The sequence below is a fragment of the Gymnogyps californianus genome, chromosome 8 (assembly GCF_018139145.2).
Source record: "Gymnogyps californianus isolate 813 chromosome 8, ASM1813914v2, whole genome shotgun sequence".
Lineage (NCBI taxonomy): Eukaryota > Metazoa > Chordata > Aves > Accipitriformes > Cathartidae > Gymnogyps > Gymnogyps californianus.
Window position 1 is genome coordinate 34,473,069 of NC_059478.1, and position 27,125 is coordinate 34,500,193.

The 27,125-nt window shown below is 53.7% G+C and overlaps 1 protein-coding gene across 1 annotated transcript; it reads left to right on the forward strand.

Moving 5' to 3' along the window:
• Positions 1-11,110: 11,110 nt before the first annotated feature.
• Positions 11,111-25,237, forward strand: AK4 (adenylate kinase 4). Its single transcript, XM_050901336.1, has 6 exons — positions 11,111-11,122; positions 11,458-11,631; positions 18,571-18,690; positions 21,124-21,296; positions 21,642-21,760; positions 23,081-25,237. Exons 2-6 carry the CDS (start codon positions 11,487-11,489, stop codon positions 23,193-23,195), a joined length of 672 nt encoding a protein of 223 aa, XP_050757293.1. The 5' UTR covers positions 11,111-11,122; positions 11,458-11,486; the 3' UTR covers positions 23,196-25,237.
• The last annotated feature ends 1,888 nt before the right edge of the window (positions 25,238-27,125 follow it).

Here is a 27,125-nt window from a genome sequence, read left to right on the forward strand (position 1 = left end):
AACCTGGAGCACGCAGCATTTCTAAAATCTTTAATGAATTACTAGCAGTCGGGATATACAGCCTTGCTTGGACAACTTCCAAAGCACATTCTGTTGCTGCTGTTTTTCTCATGTGTACTTTTGGAAACTAAATTGCCTTGGTCTATATTATAACGTAGCATTTTTATGTGGTGTTTGCCATATACCCTCTCCCTCTGTCATATGGAGATAGAGAATTAAGGTCACGTTTCCAGGAAGGGTGTTGGTCATAATGGCACAGAGGGTTCAGAAAGGCAAGCGGGATGGTAAACAAACTCCAGATCTGGAGAAATGTGGACTTTTTCCCAAGCCCATTAAGGACGAGCAATATCACCGTCAGGAGCTTAGCACCCCGGTCTTTGCCTTCGTCCTGCCATGCTGCTTAACCACGTGCATCGTAGATTCAGCAGGACCGCGGGGCTGTTGTGAAAGGGTATGGGAAGAAAAAAATGAAAGATGTCAGTGATCTTAGAGGCAGAGAAAGGTGAGGTTCAGGCTGGTCTGCGTCACCCTGGGTTGCGTTTAAATGGCATGGTCTACAGTAAGAGGACAATTGTTACCGTGCATTTGGATATTGTTAGCTATGGGTTTCAAAGGTACTGAGAGCATTCAGGTTGCAATACAAAATCTGGTGAAAATAGCTGATGTTACCGTTTCATTCCATGAAACCTATGGAAGTGAAAAGCAGTGTAGAATTTTTCTCCCATTTTATGTAACTGTTTTTCCTCATTTCCTCTTAAATGAAACACGCTATATTTGATGCAATTGTTTTAAAAGGCTATGGTGTGTTTCCTTTAACTTAGCTGAGTTAAAGGGGTGAGAAAGTGAAAAATCCTTAGACTAAGAAGGAACTAGATACTGTGTTCCTCTAATAATTTTCAGATAAAACACTCACTGTGGATTGTGATTAAAATGAGTTTTCCTTTCATGGGGATGCAAATGCAACTGCAGCAGCATGTCACATTTACATCCAAAATTAATTAGGCTTCATTAGCATAAGCTGGAGGGGCGGTATCACATGCTGTCTTGAGACATTGTTGTTCTGCACCCGGTGGAAATTTTTCTAAAACAAACACGTGACTTTTTTTATCACTCTGGGAATGTGAAGCCAACACGTTTAAGGAAATTGCTTGCATATGAAATACACCAAATCAGCAGGTAATCCCGGGCACACATCAGAAACATCGGCCTGGAGCCTCTCACGTTGTCTCTGCTGATCTGTGTCCATCTAAACCGGCACAGCCTTTATCAGTGCGCTTCCACGGGAAAGGTACTGACTCCTCCTCATCCACTTCCCTCTGGAAGAATCACTTCTGCTCTGGCACTCCAAAACACTGACCCTAAAGGGCATCTGTGCGTTCACATTTTTGCTTGTCTGTTTTTGTTAAGGTCATGCTCTCTCTACTAAAAAAATGCAAGAGGTGAGACTCCCAGTTATGGAAAACAGTTACCCCTGTATCTTCAGAGTAACAATTAAAACCGCTGATGTCCAGACCTGTTACTGATCTCACCTCCTCCTCTACCAGCCCCTGCTCCAGGGCTCTTCGGTACGAGTTCTTTGCTACCGCCAGACCAAAACTGCCTGTGCTGGTGCTGCCCTTGTGCGTGCAGCCCTCGACTCATTTCCTTGAACCTTCCACCACCATCAGCCCCAGGCTGGTCCCAGCAGCAAGAACGAGACCCATGGATGGTGTCTTCTTGGATGGAGAAACACGATGGTGTTGGGATGGGGTCCATGGCTCTGTTGTCCATCCGCCAACACCTCGAACAGGAATCATCTGCTCTCTCGCAGACTTATTTTTAGGCAGGAGGAATCTGAAGCTTGTGCAAATGTTTAAACACATGTCTCTCTTGAATTATTCAGTGTACGTTGCCTGCTTCTGGAGTTAATTAAAATGGAGGGCAGTCGATAGCAAGCTCTCACATTCACCGTAGGGAAGAGGCAGCAAACTGTGGCAGAGGGAGCGTTGATAACCACCTGCCCTCTCCACCCCTCCTGCACCGCAAGCTGCCACGCCATAACTGCTGTGCTCCCTTGGCAGTACTGATCAGCAGCAGCAGAGCACCAAATCTTAACGAGTTTGCCTTAATTTAAGGAGACCCGTGTGTGCACAGCACTGGGGACTGACATGTCCTGAGCTATGTTTGAGGCTGCAGTGCCTGATTTCAGAAGATCCAGGGAACCACCCAAACCAAGAGCTGTCTCCCTCCGAGCAGACTCACACGCTTTTTTCCCTGTTTTCTGCTACGGTTGAATGAGGCTTTCTCCAGTGTCAGATGCACATCCCTGTGTATCAAAAAAAACCCAGACTAAGTGCAGCTCTCGTCCTCTTGAAGCCAACGGGCAACTTGAGATTGGGATCAGAATTTCACCTATGATCTGAAGTACAGCTCTGAGCCAAAGCCCTCTGGAGTCAAGAGGGGTCCTTCCTCTGGCCCCAGCAGTGTTTGGTACCAGAAAGCCTTTAACGTTAGCCCAACCTACATGCATCATCTCATGTAAGAGTATATTAATCCACACATAGATCCATGCCCCTCTCCTGCTCCTGTGAAATGTTATGAAGAGCAAATTATGTACCAAAGTTGCACCATCTTGACTTTATCATCTGCCTGAATACAGAAATGATAGCAGTAACTTTGATACTATACCACACTGAAACGCTCAGTTCCTGATGAGTATTTTTGTCCCCAATCAGACATCAGTTAACGTCACAGTTTCCCCTTGTGAATCAAACTAATGACAAAAATGCAGGGTTTACATATTCTCCAACAACTCAGCTAGTAGCTATCTCCAAAATGTGAGATATAGTCAGAAATATTTTATGCAGAAAGGAGAAATGATCATGTCATCCTCTGTTCACACAGAGCCCCTGGGGACTACTTTCCCTGGTAAGAAGCACGTGGAACTGCCGTGACTATTACCGTACAGCGTTTGCAATGAGTGGAAAAGGACCCCTCACCTGGAAACAGGAGCGAGAACACAATCACCGTGCTCCACTGAGAACAGCGAGAGCAGGAACGCAGCTCCAACACATTGATCTGATTTTACTCTAAGAAGGTGAAAATATTACCACGGCTGAGCTGAGCGTATTTGTAATGAATGAATAATGTTGAATTCTCATTAAGCTACTGACATTTTGCAGGCAGGGTGCTCTAACTGAGCAGTTTTTTGAGCTGGCACGCCAAGATGATACCTCTGCACCTGAAGAAAACTAATGCTGCGTGGCTGAGCTGGTGACACTTCTGATCACACACAGAGACTTCACCAAAGTCTTCATCAACTTGGTTTTGTCATTTCACTTTGTCCAACATCTCCAGGCTCACAGTCAGAAATTGCTTAACCTGACCTAAAACCAAGTTACATTCTGGTACATCTAATATTTGCACATATTGGGACATTGCAATTAGGGTACTTGATTTGTAAAGATGTTTAATCAAGAAGGCCTGGATTAAAGTTCAAGTGCTCTGCGCTAGCCAGAGACGATTTGAATGAACAGTAATTAAAACACAGTCTGATTCATATGGGGCACTGCTGGACTTTGAAATGACGACTGCGTGCTTGAAACTCTGTTGGGAAGGATTCTTTTTATTTTACTACAACTAAAACGAGGCTTTTTGGTACCAATGCTTCACGCTGAACAGTAACAGAAGTCACATTTTTTAAAAAAAGCATTTTGGGGAAAGGCAACACCTTCACCTGGTTTCAAGGCTGAGTGCTAGCAGACAATGGAAGTCTTTTATCCCGCTGTTGTCAGAAGCCGATAGCGGCTGGCCAGCTTGCTCAGAGCAGAAACTTTGACCCTTAAAAGGGTGATTTGTGGATGAGAGCCAGGAACAGAACAGCCGTTCTTGTCTGCAGCCTCGCAGCCCCGAGGAGACGTCGCAGGAGCAGAACTGCTGTTCTTCTCATGCGAAACGTGGGTGGGAAGGCGACGGCCTCCAGATGGGAAAAGGGACTTTCCTGATGAAAAAGGCTGAGAACCACTGGGTTAGAAGTCCATTCCAGTCCATCTGGAATGACAGCTGAGATGTGTCACAAGGAAACTGCCTTGCCTTGGGATCAAACCCATAAATTACAGAAAGTTTTATCAGAAAACGGATGATCCTCAGAGACCTTATTTTTGAGCGGAAAGCGATGTGATGTATCACTGTATGCATGTTGTTTACATCTTGCTTTAACACAGTTTGTGGGAGGAAGTGCTCCACTGCCAAAAAAAAAAGACTTGATAGTTGCATTGTTCATGTGTAGCAATATTTAGACATAGCAAACCCACCAGTATTCATAAGAAGTCTGTCCCATTATGATATCAGTAGGAAGCTACAGGAAAAAGAGATGGACTCTATGTCCGCTGAGCTAGAGAGGGAGATAAAGGCTCCCAGTAAATCTGATCGGAGAGGTGTTGTTTTCAGGCACAGACAGGGTTTCAGTTCCTGTCCCATGCCAGAGCTTGAAGTTGTACTTGTTGTAACAGGAAACGAGAATTACAATCTGAAGCCAGAGGCACATGTCATTCGAACAGGCTCTTTGCTCTCTCTCACCAGTACTTGACGTGTGCTGCAGCACACAGCGAGCAGCTTTGCTGCACGTCCCACTAAATGAGCCGGGTTGGTCATTAACCCTCAAATCTGACCCGAGGCTCGGTAGGTGAGGAACCTTATTCCTCGGACCTGGTCCATAACAAACCTTGTATCTGCCTCTGAGCAGTTATCTTATTGCCCGTGGGAAGGACAAAGACTTTTCGGTTTCTAGTATGAGTCAGCGCCCTGACCGTATTCATCGGTGAATACCCAAAACCGTCCTTGGGATGGCACCGGGAGGACCTGGCTGAATGCCACGCTACTTCCAGCTCCAAACTCCACGGCCACCTGCCTTTCTCCCAGGAAAGGGGACGCAAGTTCCCCAAGCACCTGCTGGCTCCTATAACGACAACAGAAATAGCTCAAAAAGAGATGAAACCCAGCCTTGGCCAGCCTGCAAGCCTACAAATGCTCCCACCCCCAGGATCCCACAGCCCCTCTTCTCTCCCGTTCATCCTGTAACCAAAACGGGAGCGTGGCACGACACGTGAAGGAGTGCGGGCATGTTGCTGCTGTACAGCTGGGGATGGCTGTAGCCGCTGCACCGCGGGACATGACCACCTCTGCTTTTTGGGATGAACGTATTCTTGCCCAGGTCAAGGGGTCCCTGCAGGCTTCGGAAAGAGGCAGAAAGGAAGCTGAGGGTTGACTCTGCTCAGATTTTAATCTATCTAGGACTTAAACTCTTAGTAGCAGGATGTCTTTTTTATCATTTGCAGAGTTTCTAGTACAATAGATTCCTCCTCCAGAAACGGACTCAAGCCACTATCGTAACACCAGTAATAATTTCCCCCGTTTAAATGACGCACGCTGGCACAATGTTCCATCACAGCTGTGCAGCACCAACCCCGTCTGGGCCCACAGACATAGCCAGCAGCACAGTCTGGCAGAGACACCTTCCAGTAAAGATGATGAGAGAAATAACATAAACCCTCTAATTGCCATCTTGGAGCAGCCCGCTGGTTGAGCTAATCCCCGTCCTCTCCCCGGAGCAGCGAGCAGCAGCCAGGGCTGTGCAAGGAAGCACAGGGCAAGGCCCTGGACAGTCATAAATCATCCAGTCCAGAAGAAAGAGTTTTCTAAACACCACTGGGTTAATGACCACACTTAACGTCGGTATTAAGAATAAATTGCGACCTCTGAAAATTGCTGCACCAGGCTCGGCAGCCTGAGGGCCATGCACTTCCTCAGGGAGGGATCTGGGGAACAGGCACCGCACTAACATGTCTGCAGGTCTCTGCTTATTTTATGCAAAAAAAATCCTCGGATTTCACACTCCCCAACCCAAGCTGGCCCGCGGGGCCCCTCTGCCGTCGTGTCCCAGCACTGCAGCCCGGCCCCGCACTCCTGCACCCTCCCAGAGCCACCGAGGCAGGCACAGATAAACCCTCAGCCTCCCAGCACGATTTAATTCACATGGCACAAAAAAAAAAAAAAAAGAAATTAAAAAAAAAAAAATCACAGAGAGCAGCTTCGGCCAAGAGCAAGTTCCCTGAAAACCTCATCCTTTCTAGGTATTTTGATGACATGGCTACAGAAATTACCCGGGGAAATTTGCAGTCTCCGACTCACCGGGGCAGAGAAGCCCCAAGCAAACCCCGCAAGGGGCTGTACCAGCTGCATCGCTAACCACCCACTGCATTGCCCTAGTGCGCTGGTCAGACTGTGAAATAACCTGTCCCCCACCACCTATTTCCATGTATTGAGACATACAGAAAATGATTTAGGAGACTAGTTAGCCAAGACTGTGATATCTTTAACAAGAAGTATTAAAAAGTACCTAAAAAGGAGTTTGTTTTCTGTATTGCTAGAGAGTCATTTCTGTTTGTTCTGGTATTTACCCGTTGACCCGCCCCTCCGCTCTTTAAGACTTCACCATGCTGCATAGGACCCTGCTTTCTGAACCATTTTTGAAGATTTCCAAAGCACAGCGTTTCTAGAAGATCTTCCAAGTCAAAACAGTCAATTAACAGGCAAGCTCTCAATAAAGTATAATATTTTATTCAAATAAAATGTAAGTTTTCTTAACCTCTGACTTTTATGCAAAGGGGTACATGTAAAACGAGTACGCTCCACTTCAGCAGGACGCTGCGCTGTACGTGCATCAGTCCGTCAGGCCCCGGGGCACAGAGAACCGGCGGCGCGGGGCCCCGTGAAGCTCAGATGGCTGCCATCCTTCAGTTATCACAGTACTGTACCTTTACAAGAGACAGCATCAGCACTGTGATAACTGAGCCAGGGCAGCCTGTCAGTCATTGCGGCCCCTCCGCAACACTGCCGAGCCCAGCAGGCGCATCCTCCGTCTCCTCATCCCGTACGCGTCTCAAAAACCCCGCATCAGCCCCAACAGATGCCCAGCTGCCAGGTGAAAGGCTCAGGAGCATTTAACAGAAGTGGCTTTGCATCTGAGGTTTCAATCCAGAAAATTATCCAGATAAATTAGTGCTATCTTAATGACCACGGTGGCTTCTGCAATGCAGCTCAAAGTATTCTTAAGTAGTAGCTTCTTCCAGCCAAATCCACCAATGCTGGATTTAATGGAGAAAGGGCGACTAACCACTCTACAGATATCACTAGAGAGAACGGGGGCACCCCTCTCTCCCCCTTAAAATTCACTGGAGCTAGAAAACAGCATTTGGTTTATGCTACTTAAGTATTGAATGTCATGAACCAGACAGTCAGTGGGTATAATGGCAGAGAGCCAGGTACGTTAATGGAGCTACACCGCTTGCAACAGCCGAGGAGCGGGATCATTAACAGGGCGAGTACGAGGGTAGCACCACACCGTGACCACGCTGCATACTGCACCGAGCCTGCCAGGCTTTTGCCAGCGGAGCAGGCTGGCGGGCAGTGGAATTTTACAGCACTGCCAACACATTCAGCTGGGCTTAATCGGAGTTTGTCACATGCGCTTCTGGAGCCGGCATCGCAGATGCCCGTTCCTACCCTACCGATGGCTTCGACGGGAGCAGAGCCCAACGCCAGGCAGCCAGCTGCGTTCACAAGGGACTGCAGCTGGAGTAAGCAGGAAGACGGGCCTAAAGGCTTGAGGTGCTTCAAGTACGCAGCTGGCATTTTAAGTCATAGGATCCAAATACAAAATCGTGAAATAAACGTTTCTACTGCAAACTAGTTAAATTATAAACTTACATCAACCTATATTTTACCCCCCTCTTTTTCTTCCCTAAAAACACATATTGCTGAAAAGATCATGGAACAATTTTTACTTCCCTAAAAACAGGTATTGCTGAAAAGATCACGGAACTATTTCTACACACACACACCCCTTTTGGTTAAGGGAATCAAATACATTGAGTTCTGAAATGAGTTTAAAAACCACAATGGTTTTACATAGTAAAAGTGAATGTGTTATTAAGTTTTTATAAAAAGTTCATTTATGATGTTGATGCACTTTACCAGTACAAGTTGCTCTCATGTTTCCACCAGGAGGAAGCAGAAACTCCAAAAGTGATATAACACTCTAAATAACTTACCTGGAAAAGAGCATGTCCTGAGATGTTATGGAGACTGTTTTTAAAAGAGAAATACGTAACACTCAGCTGGATCCAGCTATCAAAATGGTGTCTTACAAGTTTTTAACTCAAGAGGGCAATGGCGAGACAAATATGAAATATCTGAGAAGCACGCAGTGGAAAAAAATATTTGTACATTTTAAAACAAACTACAAACATACATTACATAAAAAGGGGACAGGCAACAGATTATGCAATACTGACGTAAGACGACACAGATGACTTAAACATAGATCCTAAAACTCACAGATTTACCACCATTTGTAGACTAATCATTAAAGAATCCGCTGTTGCTAGAAAAAAAAACAACAAAAAAATTTGGTAAAAAATATTAATAAATTCTGCATATACAATGGTGACTTTTGAAAAGGAAGGAAGCTGCGTAACTAATGAACCACTTGCTCTCACTTTGAGGTGTTTTTACAACACCATTACTATTCCAGTAGAAAAATTCTACCTACTTCAGTAGAATGGCATAAATGTAGGACTGGGAATCCTACATTTCACAGGCTGAAGCGATGAGAGAAGAATCGCTATTTTATAGTTCAAGTATGCCTTGACCGCTGTTTCAAGATTTCACTCCGTGCTCCAGCAGTTACTATTATGCTATTTAAAGGGAGAAGATACATGACCGCAAAGGTGAACAATTCCTCCCCAACACCCTCTGGCACAAAGACTGTTTGAGTTACACACATATTCTAAGGGCTGATGCCATTTTCTCTAGAGAGGATCTAGCTCTTACTCCAATACAAATATGGTTTGTTTCCTTGCATCTAACGCACACATGCCGATTTCTGCCTTGCTTCAGTCAGACTAAAGATACACAGACCTGACACAAAAAGCCTAAGTAGGTTCCTCACTATTATCTGAAGAGCCTCCTTTTTAAGCAAAACCCACATCAGTTTTGGAGTCTAGTACACATTTTTGTTCTCGTTATTGCTAAGGCATTGCATATTTCCATATGCTTTTTAAAAAACTCTGGTTTCCAGTGCTTGCTGCCAGTTCTTGGTTTTGAAAGCCTTGTAAGTTTGTCTGGCTGGTTTTTAAACTCCAGTTCCACCTCCTGCCCCTTTGGGGCTGGCGATTCTATGTATTTTTTTCACTTGTTTCGTATGAACCAGAATTCCTTCAGCATCACACCAACGGAATTACTGATGTGCTCTGACCACAACCTGCAAGGCTTGCAAGTCCCCACCCCTACGCACAGGTCAAGTATCTCCGAAGTACTACAAGCCGCTCTCGCCCTGCCTCTGCAGCAGCTTATGAGGTGCGCAGGTAGCAAACCTGATTTCCATCTTGATTAGCGCGATTTTAACAAAAATCTGTGCAAGTCTGAAGAGGAAAGAAAATAAACAGCAAGTTACGAGGATACAATGGTCTGGCGAGCCGTTACATGGCTTCGACGACGGGGGGGGGACAGAGGCGGTGTCTGAGGAGGAGGAAGGCTGTGAGAAGCGAGGGTCCCTGGCAGGTCCCCGGGCCGCCACAGCTGCTCCCTCCCAACTTTCCTTCGACGGCGCTTCCCGAAGCACGTTACCTGAAACCCGGGAGCAGGCGGCAGCCTTGGCAACACGGCCGCGGGATGGAACGGGATGGGATGGGAAGCCACCGCCGGCAAACCGTTCTCACAGAGCCCTCCCCAACCCCCGCCGCGGCGGGAAGCCGGGGCGGGGGGGGGGGGGGGGGGGGGGGGCGGTGGCCCAGACCCCCGCCTCGCCCACCCCGCTCCCCTCGCCTCACTCGCCGTCCTCCGTCCATCCGGAGCGCTGGAAGCCACCCGGGGAAGGCTCGGCGGCGGCCCCGCTCCTCCCGCGGCCTCGGCGGGGCCCGGCAGGCGGCCGCAACCCCGCGGCGGCGGCAGGCCCCGCCCGCGTAAACACCGCCGCCCGGAAAATAATAGTGCGCAACGGGGGGGGGGGGGGGGGGGAAGAGCGCCGCGCCCCGGCCCCGCCGCCGCCGCCGCCCCCGCGCCGCAGCCCCCCCCCCCACCCGCCCGCTCCCCCCCGCCGGCGGGCGGCGCGGGGCCGGGCTGGGCCAGGCCGGACCGGACCCACCTGCGGGCGCGGCGCTCGGCGGGGCCGGGGGCGGCATGACGCAGCACGGGCTGGCGGCGTGAGGGCCGCCATCTTGGTGTGTTTATGGCAGCGCCGCGCGGCCATGTGACGGGCGCTTCCGGGGGCGGGAGCGCGGGCGCGGCGGCGCGCGGGCGGGTGGGTGGGGGTGGGTACGGGGGACGCGACGGGACACACGCACGCACGACACACGTTGCGCGGCGTGGGGCACGCACACGCGCGCCCACGCTCACAGATACGCGCTGCGGGGCGCACGCGGGCGCGTCCTCTCGCACACCAGCGGGCACAGGCGCAGCCGCACGTCCTCGTGGGTCCGCAACCCTGTCGCGTCCCGTGGGGGCCTGGCGCCCTCCGGGGTGTCTCGCTGGGGGGTGCGGGAGAGCTGGCCTGGGCAACGGCGTCACGCATGCACACGCGTGTGTGCACAAGCACACGCATACACACAGCAGCGCCCTCCAGGACAGTGCAAGGAATCCCCCCCCCCCCCCCCGTTGTCACCAGCTTTGAGCAGCCCGTGAGCGTGGCAGGCTGTGCGTTTGCAAGCTGTACGTCTGCGGGCTGTGCGTTTGCAAGCTGTACGTCTGCGGGCTGTGCGTTTGCACGCTGTATGTCTGCGGGCTGTGCGTTTGCACGCTGTGGCTGTGCAGACTGCGTTTGCAGGTTGTGCATTTTTCAGGCTGTACGTTTGCAGGCGCTGCGTTTGCAGGCTGTATGCTCGCAGGCTGTATGCTCGCAGGCTGCGTCGGCAGCCCGTGCGTTCGCTGCCCCTGTGTTTGCAGCTGTGGCCGCAGCCCCCCATGGCCACCCTGGCTCTGTGCAAGCGCAGCCGTGGGCCCTTGGGGTCATCGCCCATCTCCGCACCCACGCAGCACCGGCGTGGTGGCCGTGCGGGACGTGCACCGGCCGCCCAAAGACCCGCCGGTACCGCCGCCTGTTTTTGTACAACCGTCAGCCCAGCCTCCGGCCCCCCCAGCCGCAGCCCTCCCTCTTGCCGGGGACCTCCCGGGGCCGGGCCGGGCGGCGGGGGGCCCCGTCGGGCGGCGGCCCGGCCCGGGCGAGCTCCGGGACTACAAGTCCCAGGGTGCCGCGGCCCGAGGGGGCGGGCGGGCGGCGCAGCCTGCCGGTGCTCCCCCCCGCCCTGCTGATGTGTACGGGCCGCGGCGGCGGCGGCTGGATGCGGGGGGAGCGGCTCGGCTCGGCACGGCACGGCGCGGCGGGGGGGCCGGGGCCATCTGACGCTCTGTCCTGCCCCGCAGGGACCCGGGCCGGGCTCCGGCAGCCGGCCATGGCCTCCAAGGTGCTGCGAGCGGTGGTGCTGGGACCCCCCGGCTCGGGCAAGGGGACGGTGTGCGAGAGGATCGCCCGCAGTTTCGGGCTCCAGCACCTTTCCAGCGGCCAATTCCTGCGGGAGAGCCTCCGCGGCGGCGGCGGTGAGTGTCCGTGGGGCCGCCCCGTCGTGGGGGACGGGGGACCGGGGGCGGGGGGTCTCCAGCCCCGCGCATCTTCGACGGGGTGGCGATGGGGATGAGATGGGGATGGAGATGGGATGGGGAACCCCCGCCCTGGACACGCCACGGGTTGTTTTCTTTCCGTGGGGTTGGCACAGCTCATTCATCGCCTTCTCCCTCCAGCCTGAGATCATGGAGCTGCCCGATAAAAGTGGGGTCTGATGTCGCGGGGAGCCGTGGGTGTGTAATAGTTCCGTCCCTGCGCCGGGTGGGTACGGCTCCGGAGAAGCCGGTACGAATAACCCACCTGCTCGTGCACCGACGGTTAACGGCGGCGTCCGGGGACGCAGGTCGCGTGTTATTAATAACTTCATCCTGCCTCAGGTGGCTGTGAAGGAATGGGGTAAAAACTGCGAAGCGGTGGACGGCAGATGGCTGAAATGCTGGCGCACGCTGTGCCTGTGCAACACCCACGGCGGGAGGGATGGATTGGGAACGTGCGTTCGTCCACGGGGGAAATCCCGCTGGGAAAATTGCTGCGGGTCACGGGGTGCTGTGGCCGGGTGCCGTGATGTGCTGTGCCGTGCCAGCCCCTGCGGCAAGGCCGGTGGGGTGTTACGGGGTGCCAGTGTGTGTCCCCCACTCCTAATGAAGCTCCCTTCCAGAAAGCGGGGAGGCGGAGGAGGTGGGTGGCAGCACCCGCTCTGCACGGGTCACCCCCCCCGCCTCCCCAAGACCCAGCTTTTTAGGGCTTGCAGCAGAGAGCGGAGCGGGCAGCCCCGGGCAGGGCGATCCTGCCTGCAGGAGCACGGCCTCGCCGCGGCAGCTCTCTGCTCCTGCCTGTCCCGTGTTTGACATCCAGGTCCAAAGCCCATGGGAGAACTGATGGTCTTTGTTGTGTTTGCACCCCGGGCAGCGCGGTCGGCTGGTGAGATGCTCCCCGGCCCCGGCGAGGCTCTGGAGCGGGCGTGCTGCACCCCGGCTTGCGCTCGGGTTCCTCTGCAGCTGCCATTAGGCAATCCCAGCGTATTTCTTTTTCCAACAGTTCCTTCTCTCCTCTGCTAATGTGTGAAAGACCGACCCAGAGGGGAAGCTGACTCACCAGGCAGAGGAACGGTAAAACGGCATCGATACAAAACAAGCCGAGAGAACCTAGAAGTGATTTCCCTTTTTAGAAGAGTAACAAAAAAGGGGGAGAAAAAAAAGGGAGGGTAAAGTTTTGGAGAGCTGCATGCTCCAGCAAGGGCGTTGCACGCAGCCCTGCGCTGGTCACTCATTTAAAAATACCCAGATGTCCTTTTATAAATACAAAGGACAATAATATTTCCTTTGGAGGGAGGCTCAAAATTAGGAAAATCCCGATCACTGCTTTGGCTGAAGGACAACAGGCCTGGGTGAAGAGCAAGCAGAGGTGCAGCGTGCGTGAGCAGGGCAGTGCGGTGAGACTGCGTGCCCACCCAGGAACTTGCACGATCCAGCTCTAAATGAGCTTCTTTCCTGAATTTTGTATTTCAGTTCATACTCTTGCTGTAGAGCTTCTCTGGGGACACTGGAGAAGGAAGAAGGGGCTGTGAACGGAGTTAGCTGAATGTGTTTCCCAAAGCTCGTTGGGTAAATTCAGTTTCCCAAAGGGAACAATACTGAGAAATGCAGGTAAAATTACTCAGAAGTGATTTTAAAACTGATTTGCCTTAGTTTGGTACGGCTGGCGTGACGTTCAGGTCCCACCTTTGACTCAGCCTCTGGTTACAGCTCTCAGTAAGCTGCAGCTATTTGCTATTTTTTTTTTTTCTTTGCTGTTTGCTTTGGACAAGCTGTTACACGACCGTGCTGCGGTGTGCCAGCTCTGGGGGAAACTAGGTGGAAGTAGACGCTCCTCCCGAGTTTATCATCTGTGCCACTGGCTTTGCATTTCAGGGGAGCTGGAGCGCTTCGATACAAATAGAATCCTTACAGAATCATCATCCCAAAGGGACCCGTCAGTCCGGTGTTTTTAGAGTAATCTCGGTCCGAGGACGGCAGGCAGGCATCGATGCACGGGGGATTTTCCTGCTTGCCGTTGCAAGACATAAAGTAGCCGTGGCTGCGGGGTTCAGGCTCCGGCGGCACGGAGAACTCCAGCCGCCGGAGGAAGCCTGAGCCGCCCGGCGCGGGGAGCGTGCCCAGCTTGCCGCCGGTGTCGGCAGTCTCGGGGAACCGGGACTTCACTTTGCAGGCGAGCGAAGCGGCTGAACGCACGGCTGCTGCTGAAGTGCTTGAAGTTTTGCTACAGCAACCCTACGAGTACATCCGCTACTGCACATTTGTCTGTTAATTGGTGTCTCGCTTAGTGAGTGGCTGCTCTGCTGTAGGAAAGAGCCTTTTTAAGATCCTGGAAGACTTAGAAACTGTGTTTTTGGTGCTAGGCAGGGGTGGTGGAGGGTGGTGAGCGATTTCCTTGGCCCGTACTTGCCCCGGTACCCAGGTGGTTGTCTCTGGTGTCGGCAGCATTCCGGGCTCTTAGCAGGACCCGGCAGTTAATTTTGCAATTCAACTTAATTTCTTTTCCCAGCGGCTTTGGCTGAGGGTCTGCATCCCCCCAGGGACACGTGGGTCTTGTGTCTGTCCCACCACTCCCTTTAATGTGCTTCGTTGGAGGTAGAAGTGGCTCCTGTCCCCTCCTCGTGACAGATTTCATTTGTTAGCGTTGACCAAAGTGAGCACAAAAAAAAGGCCAAGGGGGTTGTGGGCTGTGCATGGCCGAGCCCCGCAGCCCTTCTCCCCACCAGCCCATCGAAGCTGAGCCCAGGAGATGCAACCTGCCAGCCCTTTGGTTTTCCATAGGGTCGGTGCTATATCTTTACGTGCGGGAGCAGCAGCGATACTCTGGCCATGGTGGTTTCCCCCGGCGCTGGCTGCTGCCCCACAAACAGACCCCGCTGTCCATCCAGCGAGCGGGTCATGGCCCGAATTTGGGGCCACACCAGGCTCCAGCTCCCCAAAGTGATGTCCTGCCGGCGGGGATGGGGTGGGAGCGAGGGCCCTGGATGCAGCGTCCGCATTGGGAAAGAGGTCCCGGGGTCCCAAAACCGGGGTGACATCTGGCCACAGCCAGCCGGGGTTGTTGCAGCTTAACTGCGCTGGTGCACAGGCGGCTGCGGTCGGTGCCCTGTTAACCACCCGGGGTTTCTCCTCTCCGTTCACTCCAGATTGCATTGCTGTAGCCTAAATAAAAAAAAAAAAAAACCACGTAAAAGGTTGTGCCGTAGGGCGGAAAGTCCGGGGTTATCTGGCAGGGTCTGGAGGCTGCCGAGTGCCGTGTTTGGGAACGGCCTCTCCTCCAGCCTGTCCTGCCCGGTCCTGGGTGGCTGTTTTGTTGCTCGTGGCCTCGGGGGCGGGAGACGTCCCTCGGGGCTGTAACTCGGTGTTGCTTTGATAAGGAGGGACGGCTGCAGATCAGGGTCGCATGGGGGAGGCCACAGAGAGCCTGAAATCCCATGCATTAAAGGGTGAATTAAACTCACAGTCATTAGATTAATGGGATTAATCCCGTGAGTCAAGAGGCCGTTTTGCACGGAGCTCAGCACTGCTGGGAGCACCCGCCGGCCCAGCTCAGGCAGCACGAGTAGCGGCTAAGGAGCCCCTTGCTACCTGGAGTAACTGCAGAGCAATGCATGCAACCCCTCTGCACCCCGCCATAGCAATGGGGATTTTGATGCTTGCATAGGTGCTGCGCAGTGCCATAGGGGCGAGCCCCAGCTCCTCACATGGAGGAACCGGGATTTTCCACCCTGCTTGGGAAGGACTGCCCAAACCCTGCTCCCCTTTGGCTTGCAACTGGGGAGCGCTGCACCCGGGGGGGCTTGCATGGAGCAGGTTGGGCTCTGGGGCTGACGGCTGGTGCGGCTGGGAAGGGGGTGGCCAATGTAAAAATCGGAGATAAAGGCTGCCTTGAAGAAACCCCGCGGGAGCAGGGCTGTGCTGCAGGGGTGGTGCACTCTGGCGTATCCTGGGTGTTGGGGGTCCGGGGACCGGGCAGCTCTGCAGGTCCTTCATGCAAAATACATGCCCGTTCCTCCTCGGCGAGAGGAGGGATGGCGGTGCCGCATGTGCTTTGGAGAAGGAAGGGGCTGGAGGGGCTCCAGTAGCTGTCTGGAAGCAGTCAGCACCCTGTGCTGGTGCGTGGACCCCCGTGGTAGTGCATTCCCCCCATGCCGGTGCATGACCCCTGTGCCAGCGTCTGCCCCCCATGTTCCTATGTGCACCCCATGCTGGTGTGTGCACCCCCATGCTGGTGCATGCCCCCCTGTGCCGGTGCACATCCCCCATGCTGGTGTGTCCCCCCGGCACGCACCGGGGACACAGAGGAGCAGCATCCCTGGCAGCAGGAGTTGTCCATCGTGGAGCGGTGGAGAGCTGTCCGCTTGTATCGGGGGCGTGGGAAAACTGCAGCCTCCGTGATGCAGAGCTGTGGGCCTCCGCTATATTTCCAGACTTCACAACCACGGCTCGGTGTATTTTTGGTTTGCAGCACCAGGCCCGGCTCCAGCAGCCCCGCCGAGCAGCAGCCGGTCGCTTGGATGGCCAGCCCTGCTCGGAGCGGCAGCGAGACCTTCTGCTGCAGCTCCAGCCCCCGCGGCCGCCGAGCTCTGCCCTGCCAGCGAGTGCGTTCCCCGCAAGCCTGTGGCAACGTGCAGACCATGTGAACAAATATTAAAAAATGTAGGCGGATGCGATAATATTTATGCCCTAGCAGGTCTCCGTGCCGGTTGCATAAGACATCGTGTATTCTTTCCATCCCCGTGTCCTTTGCTTTCCCAAGCAGGAGAGCCGCCAGCAGCGCTGGTGACGTACGGGCAGCGACAACAAACTTGTCATTGGAAAAAGGTATTTTCTAGTCTGGGTGCCTGGCGGGAGCCGTGGCTCCGAGCAAAGAGCTGCTCAGCGGGGTGAGCTGAAATGCCTTTATGGAGCGGAGGGAGGGGGACGCGGTCCCCGTCCTCTGCGGTGACTCAGCCCCGCAGGCCGGTGAGTCAGCGCCTGCTGCCTGCCCCGTTTCGGAGGCAGGTTTCCAACCGGGGAGCGTGGCTCGGCTGGCAGCCCCGACCTGCCCCACTTTCCTGCCAGGCATCCTCTGCAGCTCGTTTCGGGAGCCTGCGAGGTTTCCTGCGCACGCCCCGGCCCCACGCTCCCGGGGGAATCCGTGCAGGCTGCATCAGGCTCCCCCATTAGATCATTAGAACTCTCTCCAGGAACTGTATATCTTGCAAAAAAACCCTCCTGCAGCTCAGGAATTCAGCCCGCGGCCAGGTGCACATGCCTGCCCGCTTTGACATCTTCCTGCAGTTGGGAAAACCAGAGCCTGCCTGTAAATGCAGGATCCCATGGCTTTTTTTAGAGAGGACTCAAACTTTGGGAGGGCTAAAATGTGCTGTCCTCACCAGAAATCTTGCAAAAATGGATTGCAAAATTGTTTATTTCTGGCGACAAATGCTATTTCAGCTGCTGTGGGAAGAGAGCAGAAGAGGTGTCGATCAGGTCCTGGTCCAAGAGGAAAGAGGCTGGACCTCTTCTGGTGGCAGGATCAGGACTTGTCACACACGGTGGCAAAGAATATTTGCATTTTCCAGTTTCTTTGTGTCTCCGAGTGGCTAAAAGAAAATCGCAGGCAAACTCTAATGTAAGAAGCAACGCAATTTATTGCGTCTCTCCTTGAAGTAACATCTGCTTTACCCCAGCTGCAATAAAAATATAAGCAGAATAAACCCTTATTACATTGGCTGCTGGCAGCGGCTGCCCGGGTGATGCCAGGCTGCCATGAAGGTGGATCCAGACACAGCGTTACCTGGGCAGCAACCACCGCTGGCTTCTCCTCCAGCGCTGTCGGCTCCCGCTGAGTGCTGCAGGGGAGAGCCAGGCAGGAGCCTGGTAAGGTGTATTTACCTTACAGTTACACCGCAATTACGTTCTCAAGGATTTGATCTTGGAAATAATTTTCTTATCTGAGCGTATCTTAAGTTGGGGCTCTGAAGTCTTAAAGTCCTTTGGGTGGGAAGCTGTCTTCTGCTTTCAGCAGCGATTTAGCAAACGCTTTGAGGTGTGGGTTTCGCATGAGCTCGCTGGCGATGCCTGTTCACTGCCGTGTTTTGCAGGTGAAATCGTGAATTTGCACCTCTTCAGATGGTTTATAACTGATGACGCCAGCTTTTTCTGACGATGGTCGTACATGGAAGCTTTGTGCCTATGAGCCAAATGCTGCCAGGTCTGCAAGCATTGCTCAAATGCGTCATTTGTCCTCATGGCTTTACTGGAAACCTCCTCTGAGGCACCAGAATTTGCAGCCGTGGCTCAGTGCGTATAGGAATAGGCATTATTAGCATTCTGTATCTGGCACTGACATTGCTTTAAAGCGAGCAGCGAGCCAGGCAGCGGGATGTTGGCCAGATCTGCGGTCCGGGATGGGGTGACCGTCCCGCCGTTGGAGGTGTGCGGAGGTTGGCAGCATCCCTTGTAGCTGCTTCAGTGTCTTCAGGACATTTAATATCTGTGCCAGTGTCACCCGTAACCACACCGGTGCCATCTCCAAAACCAAAGGAGCTCCGTGCAGTAGCACACGGTGCGTGCGTCCGGCGTGGCAGGGCCGGTGCCGGTGCCCCTTGCCGCCGTCAGCCGGCTGGCAGGGCTGCGAGGGCTTGGCCGGTGCTTGCTGTGTTCCTGCTCCTGGGTATTTCAGGCATCTCCATTTCTACAGCACCAAAAGGACTGCATGGCCCCCGGCTACCAGGAGCAGCAGCTATGAGCAGAGGGATGCTGCCGAAAAGCTCCGGATGAGCGATTTGGGAGGACAGGCAGAATTTGAGGGGGAGCGATATTTTTAAAGCGGAAATGTCATGCCTTTTTTTTTTTTTTTTGCTTTTGTTTTTTTTTCCTTCTCTTGAACAGAAGTTGGCGTCTTGGCAAAGCAGTACCTTGAGCGAGGCCTTCTGGTGCCGGACCACGTCATCACGCGCGTGATGATGACGGAGCTGGAGAAGCGGCGAGAGCAGCACTGGCTGCTTGACGGTGAGTGTGCTGCCGGCGTCCCCTCTGGATGGGAAAATCCCAGCCCCCTTTAAAACATTATTTTGCTGCTAATGGTTTGGCAGCACCGGGAGAGAGAAAAACCAGAAGGTGCCTTTGCTGGTCGTGGGAGGAGAGGCAGGAGCCGACCTGCTGGCAGAGACATCTGCCTGCAGGTGTTTTGTTTCTTCCCTCTGCCCTAAGCAGCAGCACGTGCGTGTCCAGCTGAGCCCTTGGCACGTGTCCGGGAAAGGGAAAGGCAGGGAAAGGAGGTGAGTGTTTCATAAAGCGGAGCCAACGAGCAGAGCAGGACTGGAGGCAAGCCAAGAAAAACCTCTTACCACCTCCAGAGGTGTGCGAAGGAGCTGCTCATCCCAAGCCCCAAAGCCACCTGAGGTGCTGGTGGAGAAGACGCTGAGGGCAAACCGGCAAGGCAAGCGGTGAGAGGAGCAGCAGAGGGTTTGCCGGGAGCTCCTGCAGCCCTTGGCGGTGAAGCTGCATGCCAGCAGCCACGGTGCATCGCTGCCAGTGGCCTGGGAGCTGGCAAGTGCCGATGGCAGCTCTAGAAACTGCTGTGGGGCTTGGTTAGGGGATGGGGCAGGGCTCGGCAGGTCGCGCTGACCTGTGGTGTTGGGCACAGGCGAGTGTGACATATGGGGACGAGCGTCCGTGGCTGTTGTAGGGGGAGAAACCCTCCCTTGCCAATCTGCTGAAGCTCTTTGAAAGAGTCACTGAATATGTAGGTAAGACTGAGCCAGTCGATTTATAATAGACTCAGGCTTTCAGAGAGCTCTCAGGCTCCTGACAGGGAAAATACAAAATAGTTTACAACTAAAATAAGTCCGCGGTCTAGTGCCGTGGACTGGAGGGCTGGCGGAGCCGGGCTTCTTCCCCACATAGCCCTGGGTGGCCTCAGAGGAAGGGTGGCTTGTGCTGGGGTTTGGGGTCCGGCCGAGCTCTTCTCGCCCCAGCGGGCACCAGGGATGTGGTAGTGTTGGCACCGGGGGGGGTCCGGCAGCGTTGCCCCACTGGGCTCGCAGGGTGGGTGTCAGAGACCTCAAGCCCTGTAGATTCAGGCTGCCTTGAAGATGCCCGTGAATCCTCACTATTAAAATTTCATTATTCTTACAACAATGCCACGTAATTCATGAGGGAACATGGCGATTAACAAATAGTACACCAACAAGCACTGCGTAAACAAGTACATATTTCATTGTATTAAAACTCTGGCGTTTCAACGCATTCATGGGGCTTTGCATCGACACGCTCAGATCTGGGTTCTTGCAGCTCGGGATGTTGATTTACCGTGCTACGACCCCCGGCAGCCTGGTCCGGGGACCAGCTCCCATTTCGTCACGGCTTTGTACCCGGAGGTCCCGCCGAGGGTGCCGCGAGGGTGAAACAATTCCGGCCGTGGGCTGGTAACGAGGATTTCAGGAGCCGCCTGCTTTGTGTGCTGATCTCCGCTTATACCGAGATGTTTGAGGGAAAGGCTGCCCCTGAAGCTAAAATCTGCAGCAGCGATGCTGGCAGCCCTGTGCTGTCACGTTCTTCCTCCTAATTTGGGGGGAATTCCTCTGCCTGGAGGCTCAAGCGATGGCTGCAGTCAGAGCCCCACTCCAGCAGTACTGTGACAAGGAGCGTATTTATTTCAAGTGGTCCGTTTGATAACATAAATAACAGACCGACTTGACTTGGTAAGACAGACTAAATGTATTCTTTCTCATAATGGCCGATTCATTCCCTGTGCCGATGTCCTGACAAGCTCTCGGCTAATAATACTCTGCTTGGGAAAAGCCTGGGAGGTCTGAGAGGGTTTTACGGATGTAAAAAAAGGTTAAAAAAATGAAAAAAGAGTGTTGTCAGCAGAGAAAACTGGAGAGGGGACTGGCTCCGAGTCAGCCCTGGTTGCGGTCTGGCGGCAAGAGCGAATGCTCCCACCTTCTTGCTGGCTTTTCCGAACAAAAGGTACCGCTTGGTACCTTCGGAGGACGGGGGTTTCGGAGAGCTGGGTGATGGCTGCACAAACCATTTCATCGTGGTATTCTTGATGTCCTCCATGTAAACCAGCAGTGTGTGACTCACCTGTGCACAGCGTTCTGTTTCCTTCATTTTTTTCTTTGTAATTCCAGCATTTATCCCCGTTTTGTTGTTGCCTGTGCCCTCTTACTTGCCTCCAGCCCTGCACCACGCACGACTTTGCAGGAAGACATGAGCCCGCGGTGACCCGTGTGTGGTATTTCGGGAGTCGGTGCTGTAGGAGCTATTTTTTATTGTAGCCATATGGTGGATGCCTGTCTTTCACACCGCTTGTGCTATAGCGAGGAGCCGCGGTGGTTTTGCAGCTCCGGGGCTGCGGGGTGGGTGGTTTTGTCTCCATCGCTGCTGCTTTCCTGCCTCTCATGATAGCCCCTTTCTGTTGCGGTGCCTGCGCAGGTTTCCCTCGGACGCTGGGGCAAGCCGAGGCGCTGGACAGGATCTGCGAGCTGGACCTGGTGATCAGCTTGAACATACCTTTCGAGACGCTGAAGGATCGCCTGAGCGCCCGCTGGATCCACCCGGCCAGTGGGAGAGTGTACAACATGGACTTCAACCCCCCCCACGTCCAGGTGAGAGCCCGTAGCATCGCGGTGGTGGCGGCTGGGAGCAATTCACGGAAGGAAAAGATCGGAGAAGCCTTCCTCTGCATGAGCGGAGATCGTAAAAAAGCATTGGGGACGAAATCCCAGGTAGTAAGCACTGAGCACCGGAGGGCTTTGCCCTCAGGAGCCAGCCTGAAGGAATTGCGCTAAATGTTAATTAGGAAAATGGGATTTATGTTAAATGCCATCCGAGGATGCTCGATCGATGCGGAGCAGGACGCGGCATTTGGCAGCGGTTGCGCGGCAGGGAGCTGCAGCGTGGGCGATGGGGCCGGCGGCTGCATCCCCTTGATGGCGTTTGCCTTCCTGCAGGGCGTCGATGACCTGACAGGCGAGCCGCTGGTCCAGCGCGAGGACGACAAACCCGAGGCCGTCGCTGCCAGGCTCAGAAAATACAAAGACGCTGCAAAGCCCGTAATAGAGTTGTACAAGTGAGTTGGAGCATGCGAATAAATCACGGCGTGCCCGTAAAAACAGGCACAAGTGCTCTTTCCACCAGCCAGACCCATGCCCCCATCCCGACAACCCGAGGAGCCCCGGCACGGCCCCCGACAGATTTTGGGGGGCAGATCACTGCGCTCAGCAGCGCAAAGCCCAGCCCTTCGTTGCAGCCAAGCCCTGGCCCTCTTTGGAGGGAGGAGGCTGATGTAAAGAAATTCACAGCTCCTGTTTGTCTTGCTGGGCTCCACAAAAGGCTTTGCCGGTGCAAAGGGATTTTTTGGCTGCGGCAGAAGGCGCTTGCAAATCCCTTTTGCCCCCCCCAGCTCCGCTGCGCAGGGTGGGAAGCCTGTTTGCTTTGCAGAGGTGGTGCCCATCAGCGCTACGAAACCCAAACAGTTAAGAGGTTTAGCTTCCTTTTGGGTGAGCGTCCTCCAGCACAAGAGACAGGGGAAGCTCTGAGATGCCTCGGACCCTGCCCTGCCCAAGCAGAGCCGTGGCTGAGCGAGCCGAGGGTCTGCGGGCGGGTGGGGACGGTGACGTTGCAGAGAGCACCCACGAGCTGCTTTCTACCCTGCTTCAAACCAACCCATTCGCCCTGTGCTGGGCAGATCTGGGGCGGTACGTGCTGTACAGTCACCCTGCAAAAAATCAGTCCTCCAGGGCCCCGAGGCGTTCAGGTAAAGTACAGAACGATTGGGAAGAGGGCAGGAGAAGGGCGAGACCCCGGGGCTGGCTCGGGTGGGTCTGCTGTGAGCACAGACGTGTTTCGGGGCTTGGCGTTTCTGCACTGCTGGTAGTTTGGGGCAGTTGTCCCCTGGCCGAGTTGGGAATAGATGGATAGATGGATTGCCATAGGGCGGGAATCCACTGCTGAAAGGGAGCTTTTTTTTAAAAGCAGAAGTGGTCCATGGGTGCCAACAGCACTCTTGCAGGGGAGGGGGGAGAATTGGGGCCCTGAATTTCCCACTCGCTTAAGCACCTGAATAAATCCCGCTGATTTATGTCTATAAAGCACTTCAGAGAGTGGTTTTTAGGGGGAGGAGGGTGAGCTGTCGTCCTGGGTAATGTGATTATTTGTGGTTATCTGGGTTTGGCTCAACCACGTGCGAGTGTAGCTGGGCTCCTCCCAGCGAACACTGCGGACAGGAGCAGCCACTGCTCGTCCCTTTTATCCCCCTCCTCTCACCCAAAAAGCCATCGGTGAGCTTCCAGCCTGGCCGGGCTGTCCCCTGCCGATGGCCAACCTGACTGCGAATACCCCTGTCCTCGGGAAGGGCTGGTGCTGACTTCTCCTTCCATCTCTCTTCCAGGAGCAGGGGCATCCTTCACTCCTTCTCGGGGACAGAGACCAACAAGATCTGGCCGTACGTGTACACCTTGCTTTCCAGCAAGATCCCACCCGTTCTCTCGGACGAGGAGAACTAAACAGCTTGTGCCAAGGACCCAGAGTTAATTCAATCACGGATTTGGTTTCTCTGCGCGGTGCTGGGGCTGTGCTCAGATTAGGCGATCATGTGGTATCTAAAGTTCCTTCCCCGGGCGTACTGGGCGGTGACATCGGTGGATACACGGTTATAGCCAGTATCAGGATGAAAAGATCTTTGCTTATAAGGTCAAGACTGCTAGAATAAGGGTTTTTTTTTTTCTCTTTTGAGGCTATAAAGTATTCCTGCCTGTGGTCCAAGTACACACACAGATCAGTGATGCAAACCTGGGTAACGATCATACCAGGTTGACACAGCTTGCCATGATGTCCTTGCCACCCCCATACAAACCCCAGTCTCTGAGCCGACAGTGTGCCATCCCGTTGCTCCACAGTACCGTTTACTGCAGATTACTCTCTAGGTTGGGGGATTTTTTTTTTCTCTAAATTATTTTCTATTAAATTTATTTCTCAGAGAAATAAAACTCTAAAAAGCAAGACTTAGCCCAGTGGAAACTGGTGAGCAACATGGAAAATGCGTACACTACAAAGCTCAGAAATGTGAAGATGGCATTTCCAGCATTAATAGACATAAAAGAGGGAAAACATTGGAGGTAAAACCCACACTTGTGCTTCTTCCATAGAGAGACATGAATCCCCTGTTACAAAAAGCTGCTGTACAGTCTAGTTTTCATGAGATGCTGTGACACTGAGCAGGATCTCTGCTGGGGATGAGTTGCACTCCTTTGTGCTTACCTTGTGTATAGCTTTTAATACTACAAGATACAGTCATGTTATAAGGGTTTGTCCCAAAGATTTAATTTAACGTATGCTTCGGTTTTGGGGAGAAACCAAGTCATTCCATCTTCTGTGCTGCCTTTGTCCCTGAGGTCCCCTGGAGATAGGGTGTTCCCTAAGTGGTTCCCGCTGCGGCTGCAGCATCCCTGGCAGAAGCGGCTCCCTCCCCACGAACCCCCGGAGGGATGAGAGCCTTCCCTTCCTCGGGACGCGTGCAGGGGCTGCCGAGGGCTGTACCCAGGCGTTTCCCCGAGATTTACAGCATCATCTGAGCGTATCTCTCCTCTTCTCGCACGCAGGAGCTTTGCGGCCGGGTGGAGTGGCTTTTCTCAACTGGAAGTACTGTAATCCTCTTTGGTGGTAGGATGCAGTACCTGAGCAATGGGGACATTCTTTTTGTCTCCTCGAGTTGCCTTATTTTATAGACTATATATTTAAGAAAAAAGCAAGATGTGTATTTTTAAAGGTTTAAAAAAAAAAAAAAGCGCTGAATTTTAGCATCCACTTTTGGGAACTCTGCACGAAGCTGCTTGCGTTCGCAGAGCGTGCTGCAGTCTGCCATGGGTGGCTCAGCAGGAGGGCAGAAAAGCTGTCACTCCCCGACGCCCGTTTGATTAATTCCAGCAGCCTGGGCAAGTTTCTGTTGCTGAAATGTCACTGTTTTTATTTCTGCTTGGAGAGTGGCCCTGTGGCAGGGGAGGGGGAGCTGACTGGCTTTTTTAGGGATGCACGGGCTCTGTGTGCGAAACTTCAGCACATCCCCGGGCGTCTTTTATCCCTGCTGAGCCACCCGCATCCTCATGCTATCAGAGGAGCCCCTGACGTTTGCTCTCTCCATCGGAGGCAGCTTTGCCCTGGCGCTCGCCTGGTAACGGAGCCAGAAGCCGTCGGGCATCTGCCGAGCGAGATCTCTGCCCACGTGCTGCCTGCTCGTCGCCTGCCTGCGGGTGAAAGCGATGAGGCGGCGGCGGCAGGGGAGGGCTCCGCATCCCGCTCTGGATGGGGATTTCCCAGGTGGGAGCAGAGGGACCATTGGGTTTCACTGCTGTCCCTGGGGGCCTTTCCGTCCCCCCGGAGCTCCCGGGTTGGGAGGATGCAAATCTTCCACCCTGCAATGAAATCCTATTTAAGAAAGATTTTAGATTTTTCCCATGACCCTCGGACGAAGGTCTGGGCCGTTTTTAAACAAAAATCTAGAAATAGGCAAAATGTGTGTGCTGTTTTCTTTCTAACAGTGTTGGGCAGGAGGGGAGGAGATGATGGGGGGGGGGGGTTAGGCTATAAAAGCAGCCTGGCTGCGGCAGACGGCTCTGCCGGGGCCAAGTGCCGGGCAGGGGGGCTGCTCCCTGCTTTCCCTTGCCTAGCTCTTGGGTCTCATCCTTCCCTGCTGGAAAATGCCTCCTGCAGAGAGGCTTGCCCCATGCAGCGCCCAGCGGCAGGACAGGGCTTGCAGCTGCCTTTGCCCCAGGAGAGCCGCCCGAGCGCTTGTTTTAAAGGCTTTGAGCCCTATAGTAGATGTAGAAATCCCACAACTGTGGATTCATCGAGCCCTCGGGATCGATTTTTCTACAAGAGTTGTCGTACGGTGCATTTTCATAGACCAAATACCAGCGGGGATGAGGTCCCGGAGCGACACGTGTCCCTCGCCTTTCCTCCCTGCCGTGCTCCCCTTTGGTACTTTACTGTGAATCTCACGCCTTTTCTAAAGCGCCAGCAATTTTGTACCGACCCAAGATACTGTGTGCTGGGAGGAGGGTCTCCTCGCGCGCCGGGCACCGCTGGCATGTCACGCCGAGTTTTCTTCCTGAAGTTTCTTCCCGGTGAATCGCTGCAGCTGTGTTTGTTAGTGCTCAAAAGATGTAAATAAATTTTTTTCTCCTGCTTATCCCTGTGCTGGCGGTGTCTGTGTGTGAGTTATACCTGATCTCCGCTGAAAGCCGGGCTCTGCACGAGCCCTTGCCCTGTGCCGGGGCTGCGGGACATGTCTGCAGGTAGCAGGTTATTTTTGACCTGGGGTTTTGAGAAGGAGGGGGAAAGGAGTCAGAGCATCCTCACTTGAACACAGGAGACAATCCCCCAATAAAGGGGGTCCCCAAGGTTTTGGGCTTGGGCACAATACTGCTGTTTGGGTCCTGTCTTACAGCCAACTCCTTTATTTGATTTAATTCAAAATATCAGTTAAAAAGCCAGTTCTGACAGTGCGGGTGGAGCCATTTGCTCCTGCCCTCCCATTCTTGTTGCACGTAAAGTGAGGGTTTATTTTCCTATTTAACTCCCCCCAATAAAAGTAATGGAGAGCATTAGGCACAGCAAGGCTCTGGCTATTGCCTGTGCCCCGTGTAATCCGTCACTTGTATTTTGGTAGAGGGCATTAAAAGCCGTAAGCTGAAGTGCCTCTGCCCATCACTACTGGCCTGCAGATCCAATCGTTTTTTGCTTTTTTCTTTAATTCCCAAATAGCAGCTCGGGGCCCTCAGTCCCCTGTTTGGAGTAAGCAGAGACTCTGAAATGATTGGGAGAAATAAAAAAAAGGGCGATAAGCAGCGAAACCACTGCCCGGGAGGTGAGAAAGCAGAGACACGGCTGAGGGTCGGCCTCGGCATCCGTGGGCGAAGGAGCTGAAGCCGGCGGGAGGGGTGCGGGTGATGCTGGGGTTCAGGGTCGTGGCAATCCAGAGGCAGAGAAGGGATGTATTCCCTCCGTGCAACTCCGTCTGAGGGTGCCAGGGCAGCTAAATACAAGGAGGAAAAAGAGCTACGTAAGCTAGAAAACGAACTCAGTCTAAAAACAAAAGTTTGGAGGTCAAAAAGCAGAGGAGTATGCGAGGAGTGCCAAAATCAAGCTGAGACCAAAGCCTCGGCTTTCCCCGAGTGCCGTCAGGGGAGCTGGGGTGGCACAAGCATCGGCGTCCTCGTCCCTACGACGTGACCCACAGCACGTGCCGGGGTGCCTCTGGCCGCCCCAAAGAGTGGGGGCTTCTCCCTGGCTGCGGGGGACACGCACCCAAACTGGCATGGCCAGGGACGTGAACAAACCTCCCCGGCACCTGCAAAGCAGTGTGTCCCCGCGCGCGGGGCTGCGAAGTATTTCTCTGAATTTCAGAACAACACTGACAGCATTAAAATTCCCACCTT